This window comes from Corvus cornix, unplaced genomic scaffold (genome assembly GCF_000738735.6).
Source record: "Corvus cornix cornix isolate S_Up_H32 unplaced genomic scaffold, ASM73873v5 scaffold4, whole genome shotgun sequence".
Taxonomy (NCBI): domain Eukaryota; kingdom Metazoa; phylum Chordata; class Aves; order Passeriformes; family Corvidae; genus Corvus; species Corvus cornix.
Genome location: NW_024108689.1, coordinates 114,030 through 131,794, shown reverse-complemented (window position 1 = coordinate 131,794; position 17,765 = coordinate 114,030). Strand labels below are relative to the sequence as shown.

At 69.0% G+C, this 17,765-nt stretch overlaps 3 protein-coding genes across 4 annotated transcripts; 2 read left to right on the top strand and 1 right to left on the bottom strand.

Annotated features, from left to right (window-relative positions):
- Positions 1-38: 38 nt before the first annotated feature.
- On the top strand, positions 39-6,239 carry IKBKG (inhibitor of nuclear factor kappa B kinase regulatory subunit gamma). The gene is given in 13 exon segments (XM_039572580.1): positions 39-399; positions 1,442-1,734; positions 1,915-1,986; positions 1,989-2,014; positions 2,106-2,150; positions 2,632-2,734; positions 2,938-3,047; positions 3,420-3,560; positions 3,719-3,815; positions 4,346-4,474; positions 4,897-5,022; positions 5,794-5,851; positions 5,942-6,239. Coding segments are annotated over 13 exon segments (1,665 nt in total). The 5' UTR covers positions 39-53; the 3' UTR covers positions 6,061-6,239.
- Positions 6,240-6,574: 335 nt separating this feature from the next.
- Positions 6,575-12,646, bottom strand: LOC120412226 (selenide, water dikinase 2-like). Its single transcript, XM_039572570.1, is given in 9 exon segments — positions 6,575-7,216; positions 7,944-8,156; positions 8,733-8,832; positions 9,175-9,195; positions 9,197-9,266; positions 9,493-9,647; positions 10,588-10,695; positions 11,587-11,690; positions 12,395-12,646. Coding segments are annotated over 9 exon segments (1,227 nt in total). The 5' UTR covers positions 12,615-12,646; the 3' UTR covers positions 6,575-6,980.
- A 347-nt stretch (positions 12,647-12,993) lies between these two features.
- On the top strand, positions 12,994-17,724 carry SLC35A2 (solute carrier family 35 member A2). Of its 2 annotated transcripts, none has more exons than XM_039572571.1 (5): positions 12,994-13,092; positions 13,511-13,693; positions 14,164-14,315; positions 15,018-15,675; positions 17,335-17,724. In XM_039572571.1, the coding sequence occupies exons 1-5, from the start codon at positions 13,029-13,031 to the stop codon at positions 17,496-17,498; spliced, it is 1,221 nt and encodes a 406-aa protein (XP_039428505.1). In that variant the 5' UTR covers positions 12,994-13,028; the 3' UTR covers positions 17,499-17,724. The 2 variants fall into 2 exon arrangements, with proteins under 2 accessions (XP_039428505.1, XP_039428506.1); XM_039572572.1 differs by having other exon boundaries at positions 12,995-13,092; positions 15,018-15,679; positions 17,335-17,462.
- Positions 17,725-17,765: the final 41 nt, after the last annotated feature.

The window sequence follows — 17,765 nt, the reverse complement described above, 5'->3', positions numbered from 1 at the left end:
TACCCACCAATCATCGCTGAGCATCCTTCCCCACTGACCAATCAGCGCCGAGTATGGGCGGGCCCTCACCCGGAGGTGTAACCAATCAGCGCGCTCCCCCCTCGGCGTTGCTATGGCGTCGCCATGACACTTACCGAGGCGGAAGTGCAGCGGGGTGCGGTGACGTCACGCGCTTCCGGCGGAAGCAGGAAGTGGCGGCACCGGCGGTGCCGCCGGGTTCCCAAAAATCCCCGGATTCGGCTCAAAACCGTCCCCGACCGCCCCGGGCCTCCCGGGAGCCGCCGATGAGCGGCGGGCGCTGGCGGCGGCCCGCGGAGATGGTGCAGCCGGGACCCGAGGCTGAGCCGGCGCTGGCGGAGGCGCTGCAGCGGCTGCGGGCGGAGAACCGCGAGCTCAGGGGTGAGAACTGGGAGCACTGGGAGGGACTGGGGGCACTGGGAGGGACTGGGGGCACTGGGAGCACTGGGAGGGACTGGGGGCACTGGGGGCACTGGGAGGCAACTGGGGGCACCGGGGGGCGCCGTGGGGGTGTCCCCAGTGATGTCCCAATGTCCCCAAGTCCCTCAATGTCCCCGCTGGGGTCCCAACGCCCCCGATGCGCCCCCGACATCCCCAATGGCTCCAGCGATCCCGATACCCCCAGTGCCCCCCAGGGCCCCCCCAGTGTCCCCCAATATCCCCCAGTGCCCCCCAGTGTCCCCCAATATCCCCCAGTGCCCCCCCAATGTCCCCCCAATGTCCCCCCAGTGTCCCCCAATGTCCCCAGTGTCTCTCACCTCGGCAGCATCCCCGATGTCCCCAGTGCTCCCGGTGTCCCCCCGGTGTCTGCAATGTCCCCAGTGCCTCCGTAATGTCCCAGTGACCCCAATGTCCCCCCAAACCCCCAATGTCCCCAACATCCCCGGTGTCCCCCCGGTGTCCCCACGCCCCAAATGTTCCAACCTTCCCTCAGAGCCCCGCTGTCCCCGCTGTCCCTGTGCCCCGGGGGACCCCGGCTGGGCTGTCCCCAGCTCTGTCCCTGTCCCGGGCTGTTCCCAGCGCTGTCCCTGTCCCCTGTCCCCGGCTGTCCCTGTCCCCAGCTGTTCCCAGCGCTGTCCCTGTCCCTGTCCCCGGCTGTCCCCGGCTGTCCCCGGCTGTCCCGGGCTGTCCCCGGCTGTCCCTGTCTCTGTCCCTGTCCCCGGCTGTCCCTGTCCGCAGCGCTGTTGCTGTCCCCGGCTGTCCCTGTCCCTGTCTCTGTCCCTGTCCCCGGCTGTCGCTGTCGCTGTCCCCAGCTCTGTCCCTGTCCCCGGCTGTCCCTGTCCCAGCTCTGTCCCTGTCCCCGGCTGTCTCTGTCCCTGTCCCCGGCTGTCGCTGTCTCTGTCCCTGTCCCCGGCTGTCGCTGTCGCTGTCCCCAGCTCTGTCCCTGTCCCCGGGCTGTCCCCAGCGCTGTCGCTGTCCCCAGGGGCGCTCTGTCACTGCACGGAGTCGCTGCGGCAGCGCCTGGAGGAGCTGCGGAAGCTGCAGCTGCAGCGCCGGGGGGAGCGGGAGCTGCTGCGGGGCCGCTGGGGCCAGGCCCGGGAGCTGGTGCTGCACCTGCGGGGCCAGCGGGGCCAGCGCGGGGCCGGCACCGGGACCGGCACCGGGGACGGCCCCGAGGACACCGCGGACACCCCCGGGGACACCGGGGACACCCCTGGGGACACCGCGGACACCCCCGGGGACGTTTCCAGGGACACCCCTGATGCCAGCACCAAGGTTCGTGTGGCCCCCCCGCCGTGGCCCCCCCTCCCCGTGTCCCCTCATCCCCCCCCATCTCCCCCCGCCCCTCCCACTGCCCCCCCCGTGTCCCCCCTTGTCCCCTCCCCCCTCCCCAGCCCCCCTGGGGACCCCCCGATGTCCCCCCTGATGTCCCCCATTGTCCCCCTGTCCCCGCAGCCCCCCGAGGGCCCCCCCCGCTCGGTGTCCCCCCCCTCGAGGACGTCCCCGCTGTCCCAGAGCCCTCCCAGGCCCCCCCCGGGGCCCCCCCGGAGCCCAGGTGAGCCCCTCCCCCCCCCCCGGCCCCTTGGGGACCCCCCGATGTCCCCAACCCCCCCGGACCCCCCTGACCCCCCCTCGTGTCCCCCCAGCTCCGAGGAGCACCTGAGGCAGCGCCTGGCGGAGGCTGAGGCCGAGTGAGTCGGGGACACTGGGGGGCACTGGGGATACTGGGGAGCACTGGGGACACTGGGGGACAGTCTGGGGATACTGGGGGGCACTGGGGACAGGCTGGGGATACTGGGGGGCACTGGGGACAGTCTGGGGACACTGGGGACATTGGGGGACAGTCTGGGGGCACTGGGGACAGCCTGAGAGCACTTGGGGCACTTTTGGAACAGTCTGGGGACACTTTGGAGTCACTTCAGGGACACTTTGGGGACACTTGGGGCATTTTGGGGACATCTGGGGACACCTGAGGACTCTTGGGGAGACTTTGGGCCACCTTGGGGACTCTTTGAGGAGCCCCCAGGTGGGCGGTGGCCATGGCTGAGGGAGGCTGGGGGTGTTGGGGACGTTTGGTGGCCCTGTCCCCAGGCTGGTGGCGCTGCGGGTGTGGGGGGCAGGGGTCAGTGGTGTTTGGTGGCCCATGGTGACGTTTGGTGGCCCTGTCCCCAGGCTGGTGGCGCTGCGGGCTCGCGTGGCCGTGGCCGAGCTCCGGGCTCAGGACGTTTCCCGCGCAGCCGAGCTGCAGCTGCAGGGGCTGCGCCGCCAGCTCGAGGTACCGGGGACAGCTGGGGACAGCGGGGGACAGCCCTGGGACAGCTGGGGACATGGGGACAGCCCTGGGGACAGCTGGGGACAGCCCTGGGGACAGCCCTGGGACAGCCCTGGGGATACAGGGACACCCTGGGGACAGGTCTGACAGCCTGGGGACAGCTGGGGACAGCCAGGGGGTGACAGTGTCCCTGTCCCTGTCCCCAGCAGGACAAGGCCCAGCTCCAGGCCCAGGTGACGTCGCTGCTGGGGGAGCTCCGGGAGAGCCAAAATCGCCTGGAGAGGAGCCGGGCAGAGAGAGAGCAGCTGGAGCGGCGGTGGGGACATGGGGGGGACACGGGGGGGACACGGGGGGGACATGGGGGGGACATAGAGACACGGGGGGACATGGAGGGGACACGGGGGGCCTGGAGGTCAGGGAGGGTCCCCAAGGGGGGGAGGGGACACCAGAGCAGAGCTGGGCCAGGCGCAGGTGGGGGCAGGGTGACACCTGTGGAGGTGAGATCGGGTGACACTGGGGTGGCACAGGGCTCAGGGTGGTGCCACCAGTTCGAGGAAGTGACACTGTTTGGCACGGGGTGGCACAGGGGTGGCAGTGGGGTGGCACAGGGTGGCACAGGGTGGCAGTGGGGTGGCACAGGGTGACAGTGGGGTGGCACTGGGTGACGGGGTGTCCCTGGGCGTGGCAGGGCCCGCGGTGACGCCGAGCGCTGCCAGCAGCTGGAGGAGGTGGCCCAGGGCCACCAGGTGCAGCTGGACCAGCTGCGGCTCCAGGTGACCAACCTGGAGAGCGCCCTGAGGGTGGAGCGGCGCGGGGCCACCGAGGAGAAGTGAGTGACACGGGCACCTCGGGCACAGCGGGGCACGGGCGGGGGTGGCACCTGGGGACACCCACTGCTGGCCCGGCCGGAGCCCGAGGCCTCCTGGCCCCCAGGAGGGCACAGGGGGTGGCAGTGCCAGCGTCCCCTCGCTGTCCCCACGTCCCCAGGCGGAAGCTGGTGCAGCTGCAGGCCGCGTACCATCACCTGTTCCAGGAGTACGATGCCCACATCAAGGCCAGCCTGGAGGGGGACAAACGGAGCCAGGTGAGGGACAGGGGACACCGGGGGGACCAGGGGGCATCGGGGACACCAGGGGGACACCAGGGGCACACCAGGGGGACATTGGGGACACCAGGGGACACCAGGGATACTGGGGACACCAGGGACACCAGGGGACACCAGAGGTCACGTCCCATCCCTTGGGCACCCCAGGGTGGCCCCTGTCCCCCACCCCATTCCCCTGTGGTGGCACCTTGTCCCCGTTCCAGCCCCTTGGGGACACCGGGAATGTCCCTGGGGCCCCTCAGGGTGACGGTGCCACCCCCCAGGTGACACAGGGACCCCTCAGGTGACCCCCAGGTGACCCCCAGGTGACACAGGGACCCCTCAGGTGTCGCTGTCCCCCCCAGGTGACGCAGGAGCAGCAGCCGAGGCCGCGCTGGGGATGCAGGGCGGGGGCTGGGGGTGGCACGGGTGGTCTCTCAGGTGACACAGGTGGTGTCTCAGGTGGCTCAGGTGGCACAGGTGATCTCAGGGGTGGCACAGGTGGCACAGGTGACATTTCCTCCCGCCAGGTGACGCAGGAGCAGCTGCAGGCGGCCGAGGCCGCGCTGGCCCTCAAGCAGGACCTCATCGATCACCTCAAGGCCGAGGCCGAGCGGCAGCGGGCGGCCCTGGAGACCATCCCGGTGCTGCAGGCCCAGGTGGGGGCCCGAGATCCCCCCAAATCCGGGTCCATGGCCCCAGGGGGAGTCTGGGGGGCTCTGGGAGGGTCAAGGGGGATTTGGGGGGTCCTGGGAGGGTCCTGACTCCACCCCCCCCAAACTCCAGGCCGACATCTCAAGGATGGAGCCTGGGGAGGTCTGGGGGGATTTGGGGGGTCCTGGGGGATTTGGGGGTTCCCTGGGGGGATTTGGGGTGTCCTGACCCCCCTGACCCTTCCCCAGTCCCAGGCCGACATCCCCAAGGTGGATTTCGGGGTTGGGCGGGCGGCACTGGGGGGGTTCTGGTGGGATTAGAGGGGTCCTGGGGGATTTGGGGATTCTGGTGGGATTGGAGGGGTCCTGGGGGATTTGGGGGTTCCCAGGGGGGATTTTGGGGTGTCCTGACCCCTCCCCAATACCAGGCCGACATCTACAAGGCGGATTTCGAGGCGGAGCGGGCGGCGCGGGAGCAGCTCCACGGGCAGCGCGAGGAGCTGCTGGAGGAGCTCAGCCAGCTGCGGCTGCGGCTCAGCGGGGACGGGGCCCGGGTACCGGCACAGGGACCCCAAAAACCCCCCAAAACCCCCAAAAAACAGCCTGAAAGACCTCGACCCCCCTAAACACCCTGAGAGACCCCAAAAACCCCCCAAAACACCCTCCAAAACCCCACAGAAACCAGCCTGAAAGACCTCGAGTCCCCAAACACCCTGAGAGACCCCAAAAAGCCCTAAAACCACCCTTTGAGACCCCCAAACCACCCCCAAACACCCCAAACTCCTGCAAAACAACCCAAACCACCCCAAATCTGTCCCAAAACGCCCTCGGGGACCACACCAAAAGCCCGCACCCTAAACCCACCCCGAAACACCCAGAACACCCCCAAAACCAACCCCAAACCACCCAACCCCCCCGAGAATGCCCCAAAACCGCCCCCAGGGACCCCCCGTTCCCCCTCCCCCTCCTCCCTGACATCCCCCAGGACCCCCTAAAATCCCTCGACTCCCCCAAACCCCCTGGGAGCCCCCCCAAAAACCCCCCTGATCCCCTATAAAACCCCTCCCCTGACCCCCCAAACCCCTCCCTGCCCCCACAAATCCCCTGAGGCCCCTCCCGGACTGCCCCAAATTTCTCCCAGACCCCCACAAATCCCCGAGGCCCCCCCCAGACCCCCCCAAACCCCTCCCAGACCCCCCCCAAATCCTCTGAGGCCCCTCCCGGACTCCCCCAAATCCCCTGAGGCCTCCCCCGGGCCACCCCAAATCCCCTGAGGCCCCCCCCAGACCCCTCCCGGACCCCCCAAATCCCCTTCTCCCCCCAGGGCCCGTCTGGAGGAGATGCGGAACCGACACTCGGAGCCGCCCCCGGCCCCGGCGGGGGGTGAGTACAGAGGGGGGGCCCGGGACCCCCAAAACCCCCCCGGAGGGGTGGGGGCAGGGCCTGACCGTGCCCCTCCCCCGCCCCCCGCAGGTTTTGGGGCGCTGCTGCCGCCCCCCGAGGAGGGCCCCGACCTCTGCTGCCCCAAGTGCCAGTACAAGGCCCCGGACATGGACACGCTGCAGATCCACGTCATGGACTGCATCAAGTGAGGGGGGCCCCAAAACCCCCCGCGACCCCCCCCGGGACCCCCCCAAAACCCCAAATACCCTTCTGGGAACCCCCTTGCTGGAGCCGCCTCATGGGTGGGGTCAGGTGAGGGGGGGGCACCCCAAACCCCCCAGACCTGACCCCATCACCCCCCTGGGACCCCCCCGGGGTTTTGGGGTTCCCCCCCCCCTCAATAAACGCCCCCCGAATCTGTCTCAAATCGCTTTTATTGCCCCATTGCTGGGGGGTTCCCCCGCCCCCCCCAAAACCCGGAGCCCCCCAACCCCCCCTCACTGAGGGGGGGTCTCGGCCCCTCCCCCACCCCCACGGGGGGTTTTGGGGGGGGGCGTCACGCGGGGGGGATTTTGGGGGTGCGGGGGGGTCTGGGGGGGCTTTGCCCGCTGCTCATCGGGCAGAGCCTGGGGGGAGGGGAGAGGTGATTTGGGGGGGGTGTCCCCAAAAAAGGGGGGGTCCGGGGGGGTTTGGGGTCCCCCAAAGTGCAGAGCTGGGGTTGGGATTTTGGGGGCCCCCCCGGGGGGGTTTTGGGAGCTTCACCGGCAGCGCTGGGGTTTGGGCAGAGATTTGGGGAAGTTCTGGGGCTTTTGGGGGTCTTTGGGGTCCCCTGGAAAAGGACACAGGGGAAATTGGGGGGGGGGGGGGGTTTGACCTGATTTGGGGCCTTTGATGGGATTTTTGGGCGGTTTTGACCACAGCCGAGCCCCGAGCTTTTTAGGGGGTTTCTTTGGGGTCCCCTCGAGGGGAGCTCGGGGCAGCTCTGTCCGTGAGGGACCCCGAAGCTGCTGGGGCTCCCTTGGGGGTGGAATTTGACCCAAATTTGGGGGTTTCTTTGGGATCCCCTATAGGGGAGCTGCGTCAGGTGCGGGATTTACCCCGACTTCGGGGTTTTTTGGGGGTCGCTCCCCTAAGAGGGGGCTCGGGGGGGCTCCGAGGGGGGGGTGCCGGGGCTGTCGGGGCGCGGGGGGGCCCCGCGGGGGGGCACCTCGATCAGCCGGGGTTTGTCGATGACTCGGGCGCCGCGCGGTCCCTTCTCCACGACGCCCACGATCCAGGCCTGCAGCCCCTCGGCGCGGCCCGGCGCCTTCAGCTCGGCGCAGAACCGCGCGGCCTGGGCGCGGGGCAGCACCACCAGCAGCCCCCCTGCCGGACACGGCCGTCAGGGGCGGTTCCCACCCAAAATGGGGAGTTTGAGGGATCCCTGCTGCTGGTTTTGAGGTCTTTCTCCCCCCCCCAATTTCTCCTCCCGCTCCCGTTTTTGGGGTCCTGCCATAGCGCCCCCTGCTGGCCGGGCTGACCCCATGTGCCCCCATTTTCCCCCCCCCTTCCCCCCCCCATTGGAGCCCTTCCCGTTTTTGGGGTCCCTTCTCCCATTTTTAGCACCCCTGACCCCATTTTCGAGGTTCCCCATAGCATTTTTGGTGCCCCTTCCCCCATTTTTGGGTCCCTGCTGCGGCGCCCTGCGCCCCCTACTGGCCGGGAGGACCCTATACCCCCTCACATCAACCCCGCCATTTTCGGGCTCCCCAATCCCATTTTTAGTGCCCCTATTCCTATTTTCAGGGTCCCCCATCCCATTTCAAGGATCCATCCCCCCATTTTTGAGCCTCCCTTTCCCGTTTCTGAGACCCCTCCCTCCCCGTTTTTGGGCTGTTTCTCCCCATTTCTAGCGTCCTGCCCTAATGCACAGCGCCCCCTGCTGGCCGGGAGTACCCAATTCCCCCTCACATCGCCCCCCGCCATTTTAATGGTCCCCAATCCCATTTCCGGTGCCCTTTCCCCCATTTTTGGTGCCCCCCAATCCCACTTTTAAGATCCCCAACCCCACTTTCGGGGTCCCCAATCCCATCTCGGGGTGCCCCGGCCGTACCCGAGGTCTCGGGGGCGGTGCCCTGCAGCAGCCCCCCGCGGCCCCCACAGGCCTTGCTGACGGCGGCCATCTTGGCGATGACGGGCAGGTTGTGGATGACGAAGGCCACGTCCAGGCGCTGCTGCGCCGCCAGGGCCCGCGCGTGGCCCAGCACCCCGAAGCCCGTCACGTCGGTGGCCGCGTGCGCCCCGAACGCCCGCATCAGCCCTGCCGCTGGGGGACACGGGCGTCACCTCACACGGCCCCACGCGGCCTGGCGACGCCCCGGGGGGCTCTGGGGACACCCAGCATGGCTTGGGGACACCCCAGGGGCTCTGGGGACAATGTGGAGTGGCTCTGGCAACGCCCCGGGGGGCTCTGGGGACACCCTGGGGGCTCTGGGGACACCCAGCATGGCCTGGGGACACCCTGGAGTGGCTCTGGGGACACCCCGGGGGGCTCTGGGGACACCCTGGAGTGGCTCTGGGGACACCCTGGAGGGCTCTGGGGAGTCTCGCTGTGGCTTTGTGTTCCCTTGGAGACATCTGAAGTGCTTCTGGGGACATCAGGAGTGGCTTTGGGGACACCCAGCACGGCACAGGGACACCCTGGAATGGCTCTGAGGACAGCTGGGGTGGCTTTAGGGACTCCCCTGGTGGCTTTGTGTTCCCTCGGGGACATCTGGGGTGGCTCTGGGGACCCACAGGGTGGCTTCTGTCCCCAGTGTCACCCACTGGCGTGGTCACGGCCACTTCCAGCACCCCGACGTCACCTCCCCCGGGCGCCCTCGGTGTCCCCAGTGGCACCCACCGGTGCGGTTGAGCGTGGCCATGCTGGACACGGCCTCCTGATAGGCCAACTCCACCTCCTCCCGTGTCACCACCAGCTTGATCTTGTTCCAGCGCTCGGGCTGCGGGGACAGCGGGGGCACAGGGGGCAGGGAGGGCACAGGGAGGGCGCAGGGAGGGCACAGGGAGGGGACAGCGTCAGGGACCCCGCAGTGGCTTCAGGGACCCCCCTGGGGACAGCGGGGTGGCTCAGGGACCCCCAAGGTGGAGCTCCATCCCCTGGGGACATCAGAGGTGGCTTTGGGGTTCCCTCAGAGACATCTCAGGTCCTTTTCGGTCCCGTTCTGGCTCCCCCTGGGGACACCTGGGCGTCTCCAGCCCTATCTCAGGCACCCCTGGGGGCTCCGGGCTGGCTCTGAACCCCCCAGGGTGTCCCCTGTCCCTTCTGCCCCGGTGTCACTCACCATGTCCAGCCACTGGTGCGCGGGTGACGGCCATGTGTGTCCCCAGGGGCTTGGTCAGCACCAGGACGTCCCCGGGCACGGCCCCGTCCGGCCTGGGCAGGGTGGGGGCAGGGTGGGAGCAGGGTGTGGTCAGGGTGGGACATGCCCTGTCCCCAAACCCCGCCCCTGCCACACCCTGTCCGTGACACGAGGGACTGACCCCAGCCCCGTGTCCCCAAACCCACCCGTGCCCCCAGGCCCTGCCCCAAACCCTGCCTGTCACTCACACGACAAACCCACTTGATTGACAGCAGTGGCCCCGCCCCACCCATCACTCACATGATGAACTCGCTTGATTGACAGACGGCGGTGGCCACGCCCCCCACGATGACCCAGGGGTTGAGCACCGTCTGTCCCCCCGTCACCGACGTCCCCCCGTCCTCGGCCGCGTCCCGGAAGCCCTGGATGATCAGCGGCATCACCTTGTCCCGCTCCTGGGGGGCACAGAGAGCTCCTGTCACCCCCCGTGTCCCCTGGCACCCCCCGTGTCCCTGTCAGCTCCCTGTGTCCCCTGGCACCCCCCGTGTCCCCTGGCACCCCCCGTGTCCTCTATCACACCCCCCATGTCCCTGTCAGCTCCCCGTGACCCCTGGCACCCCCTGTGTCCCTGTCACCCTCCAGTGTCCCTGTCACCCCCCGTGTTCCTGGCACACTCCAGTGTCCCCTATCACCCCCAGTGTCCCCTATCATACCCCCAGTGTCCCCAGTGCCCCCCGTGTCCCTGTCACCCCCCAGTGTCTCCCATCACCCCCCAGTGTCTCCCATCACCCCCCAGTGACCAGCAGCCCCACCTTGTTCTCCTCGGGGGTGGGGCACAGGGGACATGGGAGGTCACTCCCGCCGTGTCCCTGTGACCCCCCTGCCACCCAACACACGTGTCACCCTCTTGTCCCTGTCACTCTCCTGTCCCCTGTCCCCAGTGTGACCCTGTGACCCCTCCATGTCACTGTCACCCCCCATCCCCGCCCCTGTCACCCCCCTGTCCCCTGTCCCCACTGTGACCCCTCCATGTCACTGTGACCCCTCCGTCCCTGTCACCCCCCTGTCCCCTGTCCCCTGTGTGACCCTTCCATGTCACTGTCACCCCCCATCCCTGTCCCCACTGTGACCCCTCCATGTCACTGTGACCCCTCCATGTCACTGTGACCCCCCATCCCTGTCACTGTCACTCCCTGTCCCCAGTGTGACCCCTCCATGTCACTGTGCCCCCCTCCCCTGTCCCTGTCACCCCAGGTGTCCCCCGTGTCCCTGCGCTGCCCGATGTCACCGTCCCCTCCCTGGCACAGCGCCGCTGCCGTGTCCCTGCCCCGTGTGCCTGTGCCCCCTGCCCCCGTGCCACCCCCAGCCCGTGTCCCTGTGTCCCCATGTCCCCACCTCGTCGCTCATGCGCTGGCTGACGCTCAGCAGCATCAGGACGTTGTCGCACTCGGTGACCCCCATGGCGTACAGGTCGCTCAGGACGTTGGCGCAGGCGATGCGGCCCTGAAATTGGGGAGGGGTTTGGGGGGTCCAGGATAGCACTGGGGGATCCTGATGTGGCATTTGGGGGGCCCCAGGTGGGGTTTGGGGGCCTTAGGATAGGATTGGGGGGGGGGGGTTCTCAAGGGGATTTTGGTGTCCCCAAGTGGAATTTGGCAGGGCCAGGACAGGACTGGGAGGTTCTGAGGGGATTTGGGATCCCCAGGTGGGATTTAGGGAAGCCCAAATTGGGGTTTAGAGGGCCTGGGATAGAACTGGGCGGCGTCACAAGGGGATTTTAGGGGCTCCCAGGGGGATTTGAGGGTGCTCAGAATGGGATTTGGGGGGCCCAGGAAAGGGCTAAGAGACCTTGGGGGGGATTTGGGGGGGGGGCAGGATGGGATTGGGGACCCAGGAAACGATCTGGGGGCTCTGAAGGGGATTTGAGGTCCCCAGGGTGGGTTTTGGGGGACCACGGAGGGCCTGGGGGACCCAGGGATAGGACCGGAGGAACTACAATGGGATTTGGGGTCCCACAGGGGGATTTGGGGGGGGCAGAGGAGAATATTGGGGTCTGGAGATGGAATTTGGGGGGGTTGGAATAGGATGGGGGGGGTCTGAAAGGATTTGGGACGCTCAGGGTGGGATTTGTGGGGCCCAGGGTAGAACTGGGGGACCCCAATTGGCTTTGGAGAGGGGCTGAGGAAGGTCTGGGGGTCCCCAGAAGGAGGAAGACAATCAGGAAGAAATGGGGGGGACCCCTGGAGGGATTTGGGGGTTCCCTGGGGGGGTTTTGGGTCCCTTGGGGTGATTTGGGGTTTCCAAGAGTCCTGACAGGATCTGGGGGGGGTCCCCAAGGGTGATTTTGGGGTGCAAGGGGGATTTGTGGGGTCCCAGAGGGAAGGTTTTGGGTACCATCATGTAGGGGTCATCGATGATGGGGTAGAAGAAGTCGGTGGTCTGCACCAGCGAGAGCCCCCCGTGCCGCAGCGGGATCACGCACGAGTCCAGCCCGATGCCTGCGGGCACCGAGCGCTCAGGGGGGCACGGGGGGCACCGAGCCCACCCAGGGGGGCACAGACCCCTCAGCGGGGGCCCCAACGCCACCCCAGGGGGCACAGATCCTTCAGGCGGGGCACGGGCGGGCACCGAGCCCTTTGTGGGGGGCAGGAAGTGGCTCGGAGCGGGCAGGGATGGGGGCACAAGAGCCCGTGAGGGGGCACAGACCCCGCTGAGGGGAGGGGGCACAGAGAGGGGCAAGAACCGGATGGGGAGGGAAACACGGATCCGGCTCGGGGGGCGGGACCCGGGCCCAGCCCAGGGGAGGAGCCGGATCTGGGGGGCCCCTCCTGCCCCTGCCCCCTCCCCGCGGCTCCTCCCCCCGAACGCCCTTTGCCCCCTCCCGCCCCCGCCGGGCCACCTTTGCCCCGTGCCCCCCGTCATGTGCCTGAGGCCCCCCGGTCCCTCCTGCGCCCTCCGGACTCCCTCGAGGTCCCTCCAGCCCCCCCCGCCACGTCCTGAGCCCGTCCTGAGCCCCTCCAGAGCCCTCCTGGCCTCCCCCTGGGCCCCCCCAAGCCCTCGAGACCCTCAGCACCCCCTCGAAAGGTTCCCCCGAAGCCTCTCAGGCCTCCTCAACCCCCCTCAGCCGCGTCTCTGAGACACCCCAGAGCCCCCTGACCTCTGAAGACCTCCCGGGACCTCCAAGATCCCCCCCCACTCTCACCCAGCGCCGGGGCCCCGCCGCTCTCCACTTCCGCCCCTTCCCCTCCGCCTCCTCCTCCCGGGCGCTGTCCCTCGAGTCCCGCCAGGAGCTTGAGCAGCGTCTCCTGCGGGACTTTGCAGCCTCAGCCGCGCAGTTCCCCGTAGGCCGTGAGGCGCCAGGACGGGTCCAGCCCCAGCGCCGCGGGGTCGAAGCGCCGCGACCCGCCCGGCACCGCCGCCATCGTGGAATGCACCGCGGCGCCCAGCGCCGCCGCCTCTGATTGGCTGCGGCGCTGCCGGCGGCGGGCGCTGATTGGGCGACGCGTGAGGAACGCGGTCGGGGATTGGTCAGTTGTGAGGGGAGGGAGCGGGGCGGGCGATGGGCGGGGACTAAGGAGGTGTGAGAGGTGAGGAGAACGGCGATTGGTCGGTGGGCGCAGAGGGCGTGGCTTACGGGTGAGAGAGGCGGGAACAGCGCGAGGCGGTGGCGGGAAGCGCGCGAGGCGGGTGCTGATTGGCCGGACTGGCCGAGGGGGCGGGGCTCCATGGGGGGAGGCGCACTGGGATTGGCTGGGCCCGAGGGAGGCGGAGCCGCTCGCCCTCGGTGGGCGGGGTGGCGGCGTGGCCGGAAGCGGAAGTGCCGGGCAGGTGCCACCATGGCGGCCCCGGGGGCGGCGGACGGCGGTGGCGGCTCCGGCGACTCCGCGGGGCCCGCGACGGGTGAGGAGGGGACGGGCGAGGAGGGGACGGGCAGGGCCCCGGGGGGCGGCTGCGGGGCGGGGGGGCCCGGGCAGAGCCGTGCGGGGGCTGTGGGCGGGGGGTCTGAGGGGGCTGTGGGGGTCTGAGGGGGCTGTGGGGGTCCTGGCGGGAGAGGGGTCGCGGGGCGGAGCAGGGGCCGGAGGCACCCGCAGGGTTTGGGGGGCTGGGGGCGGTTGTGGGGGGCGGGGGGCAGGGGGAGTTCAGGGCTGGAGGGTCCCGCCATGGGGCCCGAGTGATCCCCGGTGTCGCGGCGGGTGCGGGTCCCCGTCCCGGGGGGGCCGCGGAGGGGCCGGGCCCGGGGGTCCCGCGGTGGTTCCGGGGGTCGCGGGGGCTCGGCCCGCCGGCTCCCGGCCCCGGTGACGCCGCGGTGTCCCCGCAGTGTCGCGGCGGGTGAAGTACGCCAGCCTGGGCGTGCTGGTGCTGCAGAACGCGTCGCTCGTGCTCAGCATCCGCTACGTGCGGACCCTGCCCGGGGAGCGCTTCCTGCCCACCACGGCCGTGGTGATGGCCGAGGCCATGAAGGGCAGCGCCTGTCTGCTGCTGCTGCTGATCCAGCACCGCGGTGAGGGGGGACAGGGGGACATTGGGGACATGGGGGGGACACGGTCTGTGCCTGCTGCTGATCCAGCACCGCGGTGAGGGGGGACAGGGGACACCGGGGGGACATGGGGGGACACGGTCACGGTCTGTGCCTGCTGCTGATCCAGCACCGCGGTGAGGGGGGACATTGGGGACATGGGGACGAGGCCATGAGAGAACAGGGACACAGCCGGTGCTGTCTCCTCTTCCTTCTGCTCCAGCTCTGAGGTGGGGATGGGGACACAAAAGGATGCAGGGACACGAGGGGGGGATGTGACAGGGACACGAGAGAGACCTGGGGGTGAGGGGACATAGAGGGGACACAGGAGGGACCTTGGGAACACGATGGGACGTGGGAGGGGTGAAGGGGACACGTGGCAGGGACAGGAGGGGACTGGGGGGTGGCAGCGATGGGGGGTGTGGCCAGCCCGGGCGGTGTCCCCTGTGCCCCAGGCAGTGTCCGGCAGACGGCGGTGACGCTGCACGAGGCCGTGGTGGGACAGTTTGGGGACACGCTGCGCCTGGCTGTGCCCTCGCTCATCTACACCCTGCAGAACAACCTGCAGTACGTGGCCATCTCCAACCTGCCCGCGGCCACCTTCCAGGTGGGACAGGGGGCACCTGGGGCCATGGGCCGGGGGATGTGTGGCAACCTCGGGGACCACGGTGCTGTCCCTGTGCCCGTGTCCCTGTCCTCGTGTCCCTGTCCCTGTGTCTGGGGTCCCCATCCCTGTCCCAGATGTCCCTGCAGGTGACGGTGTCCCTGTGCCCCTGGTGGCCTCGGGTGGCCCCTGGTGGCCCCTGTCCCCATGTCCCTGTTCCCACACCTGTGTCTGTGTCTCCAGGTGACCCTGTTCCCACCCCAGTCTATGTCCCCAGGTGTCCCCATCCCCATGGTGCCCTGTCCCCGTGGGGATCCTGTCCCCAGGTGTCCCTGTCTCTGCTGTCCCTGTATGACTGTCCCTGCTGTCCCCACAGGTGTCCCTGTCCCTGTGTCCCTGTCTCCTGTGTCCCCCAGGTGTCCCCGCTGTCCCCGTGTCCATGTCCCTGTGTCACTGTCCCCACTGTCCCCGCTGTCCCCCAGGTGTCCCTGTCTCCCGGGTGACCCTGTCCCCACAGGTGACCCTGTCCCCGCTGTCCGCCAGGTGTCACTGTCCCCGTGTCACTGTCCCCGCTGTCCCCCAGGTGACCCTGTCCCCGCTGTCCCCACAGGTGACCCTGTCCCCACAGGTGACCCTGTCCCCGCTGTCCCCACAGGTGTCCCTGTCCCCATGTCACTGTCCCCGCTGTCCCCGCTGTCCCCACAGGTGACGTACCAGCTGAAGATCCTGACCACGGCGCTGTTCTCGGTGCTGCTGCTGGGCACGGCGCTGTCCCGCCTGCAGTGGCTGTCGCTGGCGCTGCTCTTCGCGGGGGTGGCTCTGGTGCAGGCGGAGCAGGCGCGGGCCGTGCCCGTGGCCGCGGCGCTGGCGCCGTCCCCCGGCCCCGAGGGGCCCCCGCAGAGCTACGCCGTGGGGCTGGCGGCCGTGGCCGCGTCCTGCCTGTCCTCGGGCTTCGCCGGCGTCTACTTCGAGCGGCTGCTGAAGCGCTCGGGCGGCTCCATCTGGGTGCGCAACGTCCAGCTGGGCGCCGTGGGCACGGCCGTGGGGCTGGGGGCCATGCTGGCCGCCGAGGGCCCGGCCGTGGCCGCGCTCGGCTTCTTCTACGGCTACAACGGCGCCGTGTGGGCCGTGGTGGTCAACCAGGCGGCCGGGGGGCTGCTGGTGGCCGTGGTGGTGCGCTACGCCGACAACATCCTCAAGGGCTTCGCCACGGCGCTCTCCATCCTGGCCTCCACGGCCGCCTCCGCGCACCTGTTCGGCTTCCGGCCGCGCGCGCCCTTCCTGGCCGGCACCGCCATGGTCCTGGCCGCCGTGGTGCTCTACGGGCGGCCCCGCGGCGCCTCCGGCCGCGCCCAGGACAGCGGCAAGTCAGTGGGGCCGTAGGGACGGGCACAGCCCGGGACCGGCCCCGAGCCCCCGGGGCTGGCCCTGAGCCGCCGGGGAGGGGAGGGGAGGGGGGGACCCAGGTGAGGGGTCGGCAGGTGAGGAGGGGTCCGCAGGTGAGGGGTCCGCAGGTGAGGAGGGGTCCGCAGGTGAGGGGCCAGCAGGAGTGGGGTCCGCAGGTGAGGGGTCGGAAGGAGCGGGGGCTCGTTAGGGCTCATTAGGGCTCATTAGGGCTCGTTGAGGCTTCTTAGGGCTCGTTAGGGCTCATTAGGATGGGGAGGAGCTGGGGGGTCCCGGCCTTCTCTGGGGGTGGGGGCTCGTTAGGGCCGCAGGACCCGCTGGGGTTCATTAGGTCACGGGGGCTCATTAAGGCTCATTAGCGGCTGGCGAAGCGCCTGAGGCTGTTGGGCGAGAGGGGTGGGGAGCGCGTTAATTGGCGTTAATTGGCGTTAATTGGTGGGGCTCGTTCAGGTTCGATGGGTGCTGGGGGACCCCGCGGTGGAGATTAATGAGATTAATGAGGTCAATGAGGTCAGGGGCTAACGAGGTGCGCGGTTAATGAAGGAGCTCTGGGTTAATGAAGGGGCTCATTGGGACCCCCGGCCCTTCTGTGGGGGGTCCCCCTCCCCCCCCTTGGCCCCCCGCCCGGTGGGGGAGGGGCCGGATGTACAGATTTTGTAGGGGGGAGGGGCCGGGCGCGTTTTTAATGAGGATTTGGGCTAATAAAGGCGGATTTGGTTAACGGCGCGTGCTGGGGGAGGGGCACTAACACACTAACACACTAACGGGGGGGGAGGGGGGACATAGGGACCCCCGGGGCGTATGGGATCCATAGGGACCCTCCCGGGGGCCATACAGGATCCATAGGGACCCTCCCGGGGGCCATACAGGATCCATAGGGACCCTCCCCAGGGCCATACAGGATCCATAGGAGATCCCCCAGGGCCATACAGGATCCATAGGGACCCCCCCAGGGCCATACAGGATCCATAGGGACCCTCCCGGGGGCCATACAGGATCCATAGGGACCCCCCCAGGGCCATACAGGATCCACAGGGACCCCCCAGGGCCATACAGGATCCATAGGGACCCCCCAGGGCCATACAGGATCCACAGGGACGCTCCCGGGGGCCATACAGGATCCATAGGAGATCCCCCAGAGCTATATAGGATCCATAGGGACCCCCCAGGGCCATACAGGATCCATAGGGACCCCCGGGGCGTATGGGATCCATAGGGACCCCCCAGGGCCATACAGGATCCATAGGGACCCTCCCGGGGGCCATACAGGATCTATAGGGACCTCCCAGGGCCATACAGGATCCACAGGGACGCTCCCGGGGGCCATACAGGATCCATAGGAGATCCCCCAGAGCTATATAGGATCCATTAGGGACCCCCCAGGGCCATACAGGATCCATAGGGACCCTCCCGGGGGCCGTACAGGATCCATAGGAGATCCCCCAGGGCCATACAGGATCCACAGGGACCCTCCCCAGTGCCATATAGGATCCGTAGGAACCCCGAGGGCCATATAGGATCCATAGGGACCCTCCCCAGTGCCATAGAGGATCCATAGGAGATGCCCCCGGGCCGTATGGGATCCATAGGGCCGCCCTCAGCCCTCTCTCTCTTGCAGGTCTCCCAACAAGGCCAAGGGCACCTGACGGCACGGAGCGCCCCCCCGGGCCCTATAGGGACTGTATGGAGCCCTCCCGCGCCCTAAAGAGCCCATATGGACCCACCCCCTCCCCCGCAGGCTCTAAAGGGGCCCTGCAGCCCCTCCCCCCCGGGGTTCTATAGGGACCCGACGGACCCCGCCCCCTTCGGTCCCTATAGGGGCCATATGGACCCCTCCCCCTCTCCTGGGGGCTATAGGGACCCTATGGACACTCCCGGTCCCTATAGGGGCCATATGGACCCCTCCCCCCTCAATCCCTATAGGGACCGCTCGCACCCCCCGGTCCCTATAGGGCCCGGATGGCCCCGCCCCGCGGTTTTCATGTGAATTAAGACGATTTTGGTCAAAGCGTTGACTCCGCGCGATCGCCAGGGGGCGCCATGCGCCGC

What these genes read in the sequence shown, in the direction of transcription:
- SLC35A2 (XM_039572571.1), top strand. Translation starts at nt 13,029, where the DNA reads ATGGCGGCCCCGGGGGCGGCGGACGGCGGTGGCGGCTCCGGCGACTCC. An exon ending in CTCCGCGGGGCCCGCGACGG is followed by an intron (nt 13,093 to 13,510) that starts GTGAGGAGGGGA and finishes GTGTCCCCGCAG; the next exon opens with TGTCGCGGCGGGTGAAGTAC. An exon ending in TGCCCGCGGCCACCTTCCAG is followed by an intron (nt 14,316 to 15,017) that starts GTGGGACAGGGG and finishes CTGTCCCCACAG; the next exon opens with GTGACGTACCAGCTGAAGAT.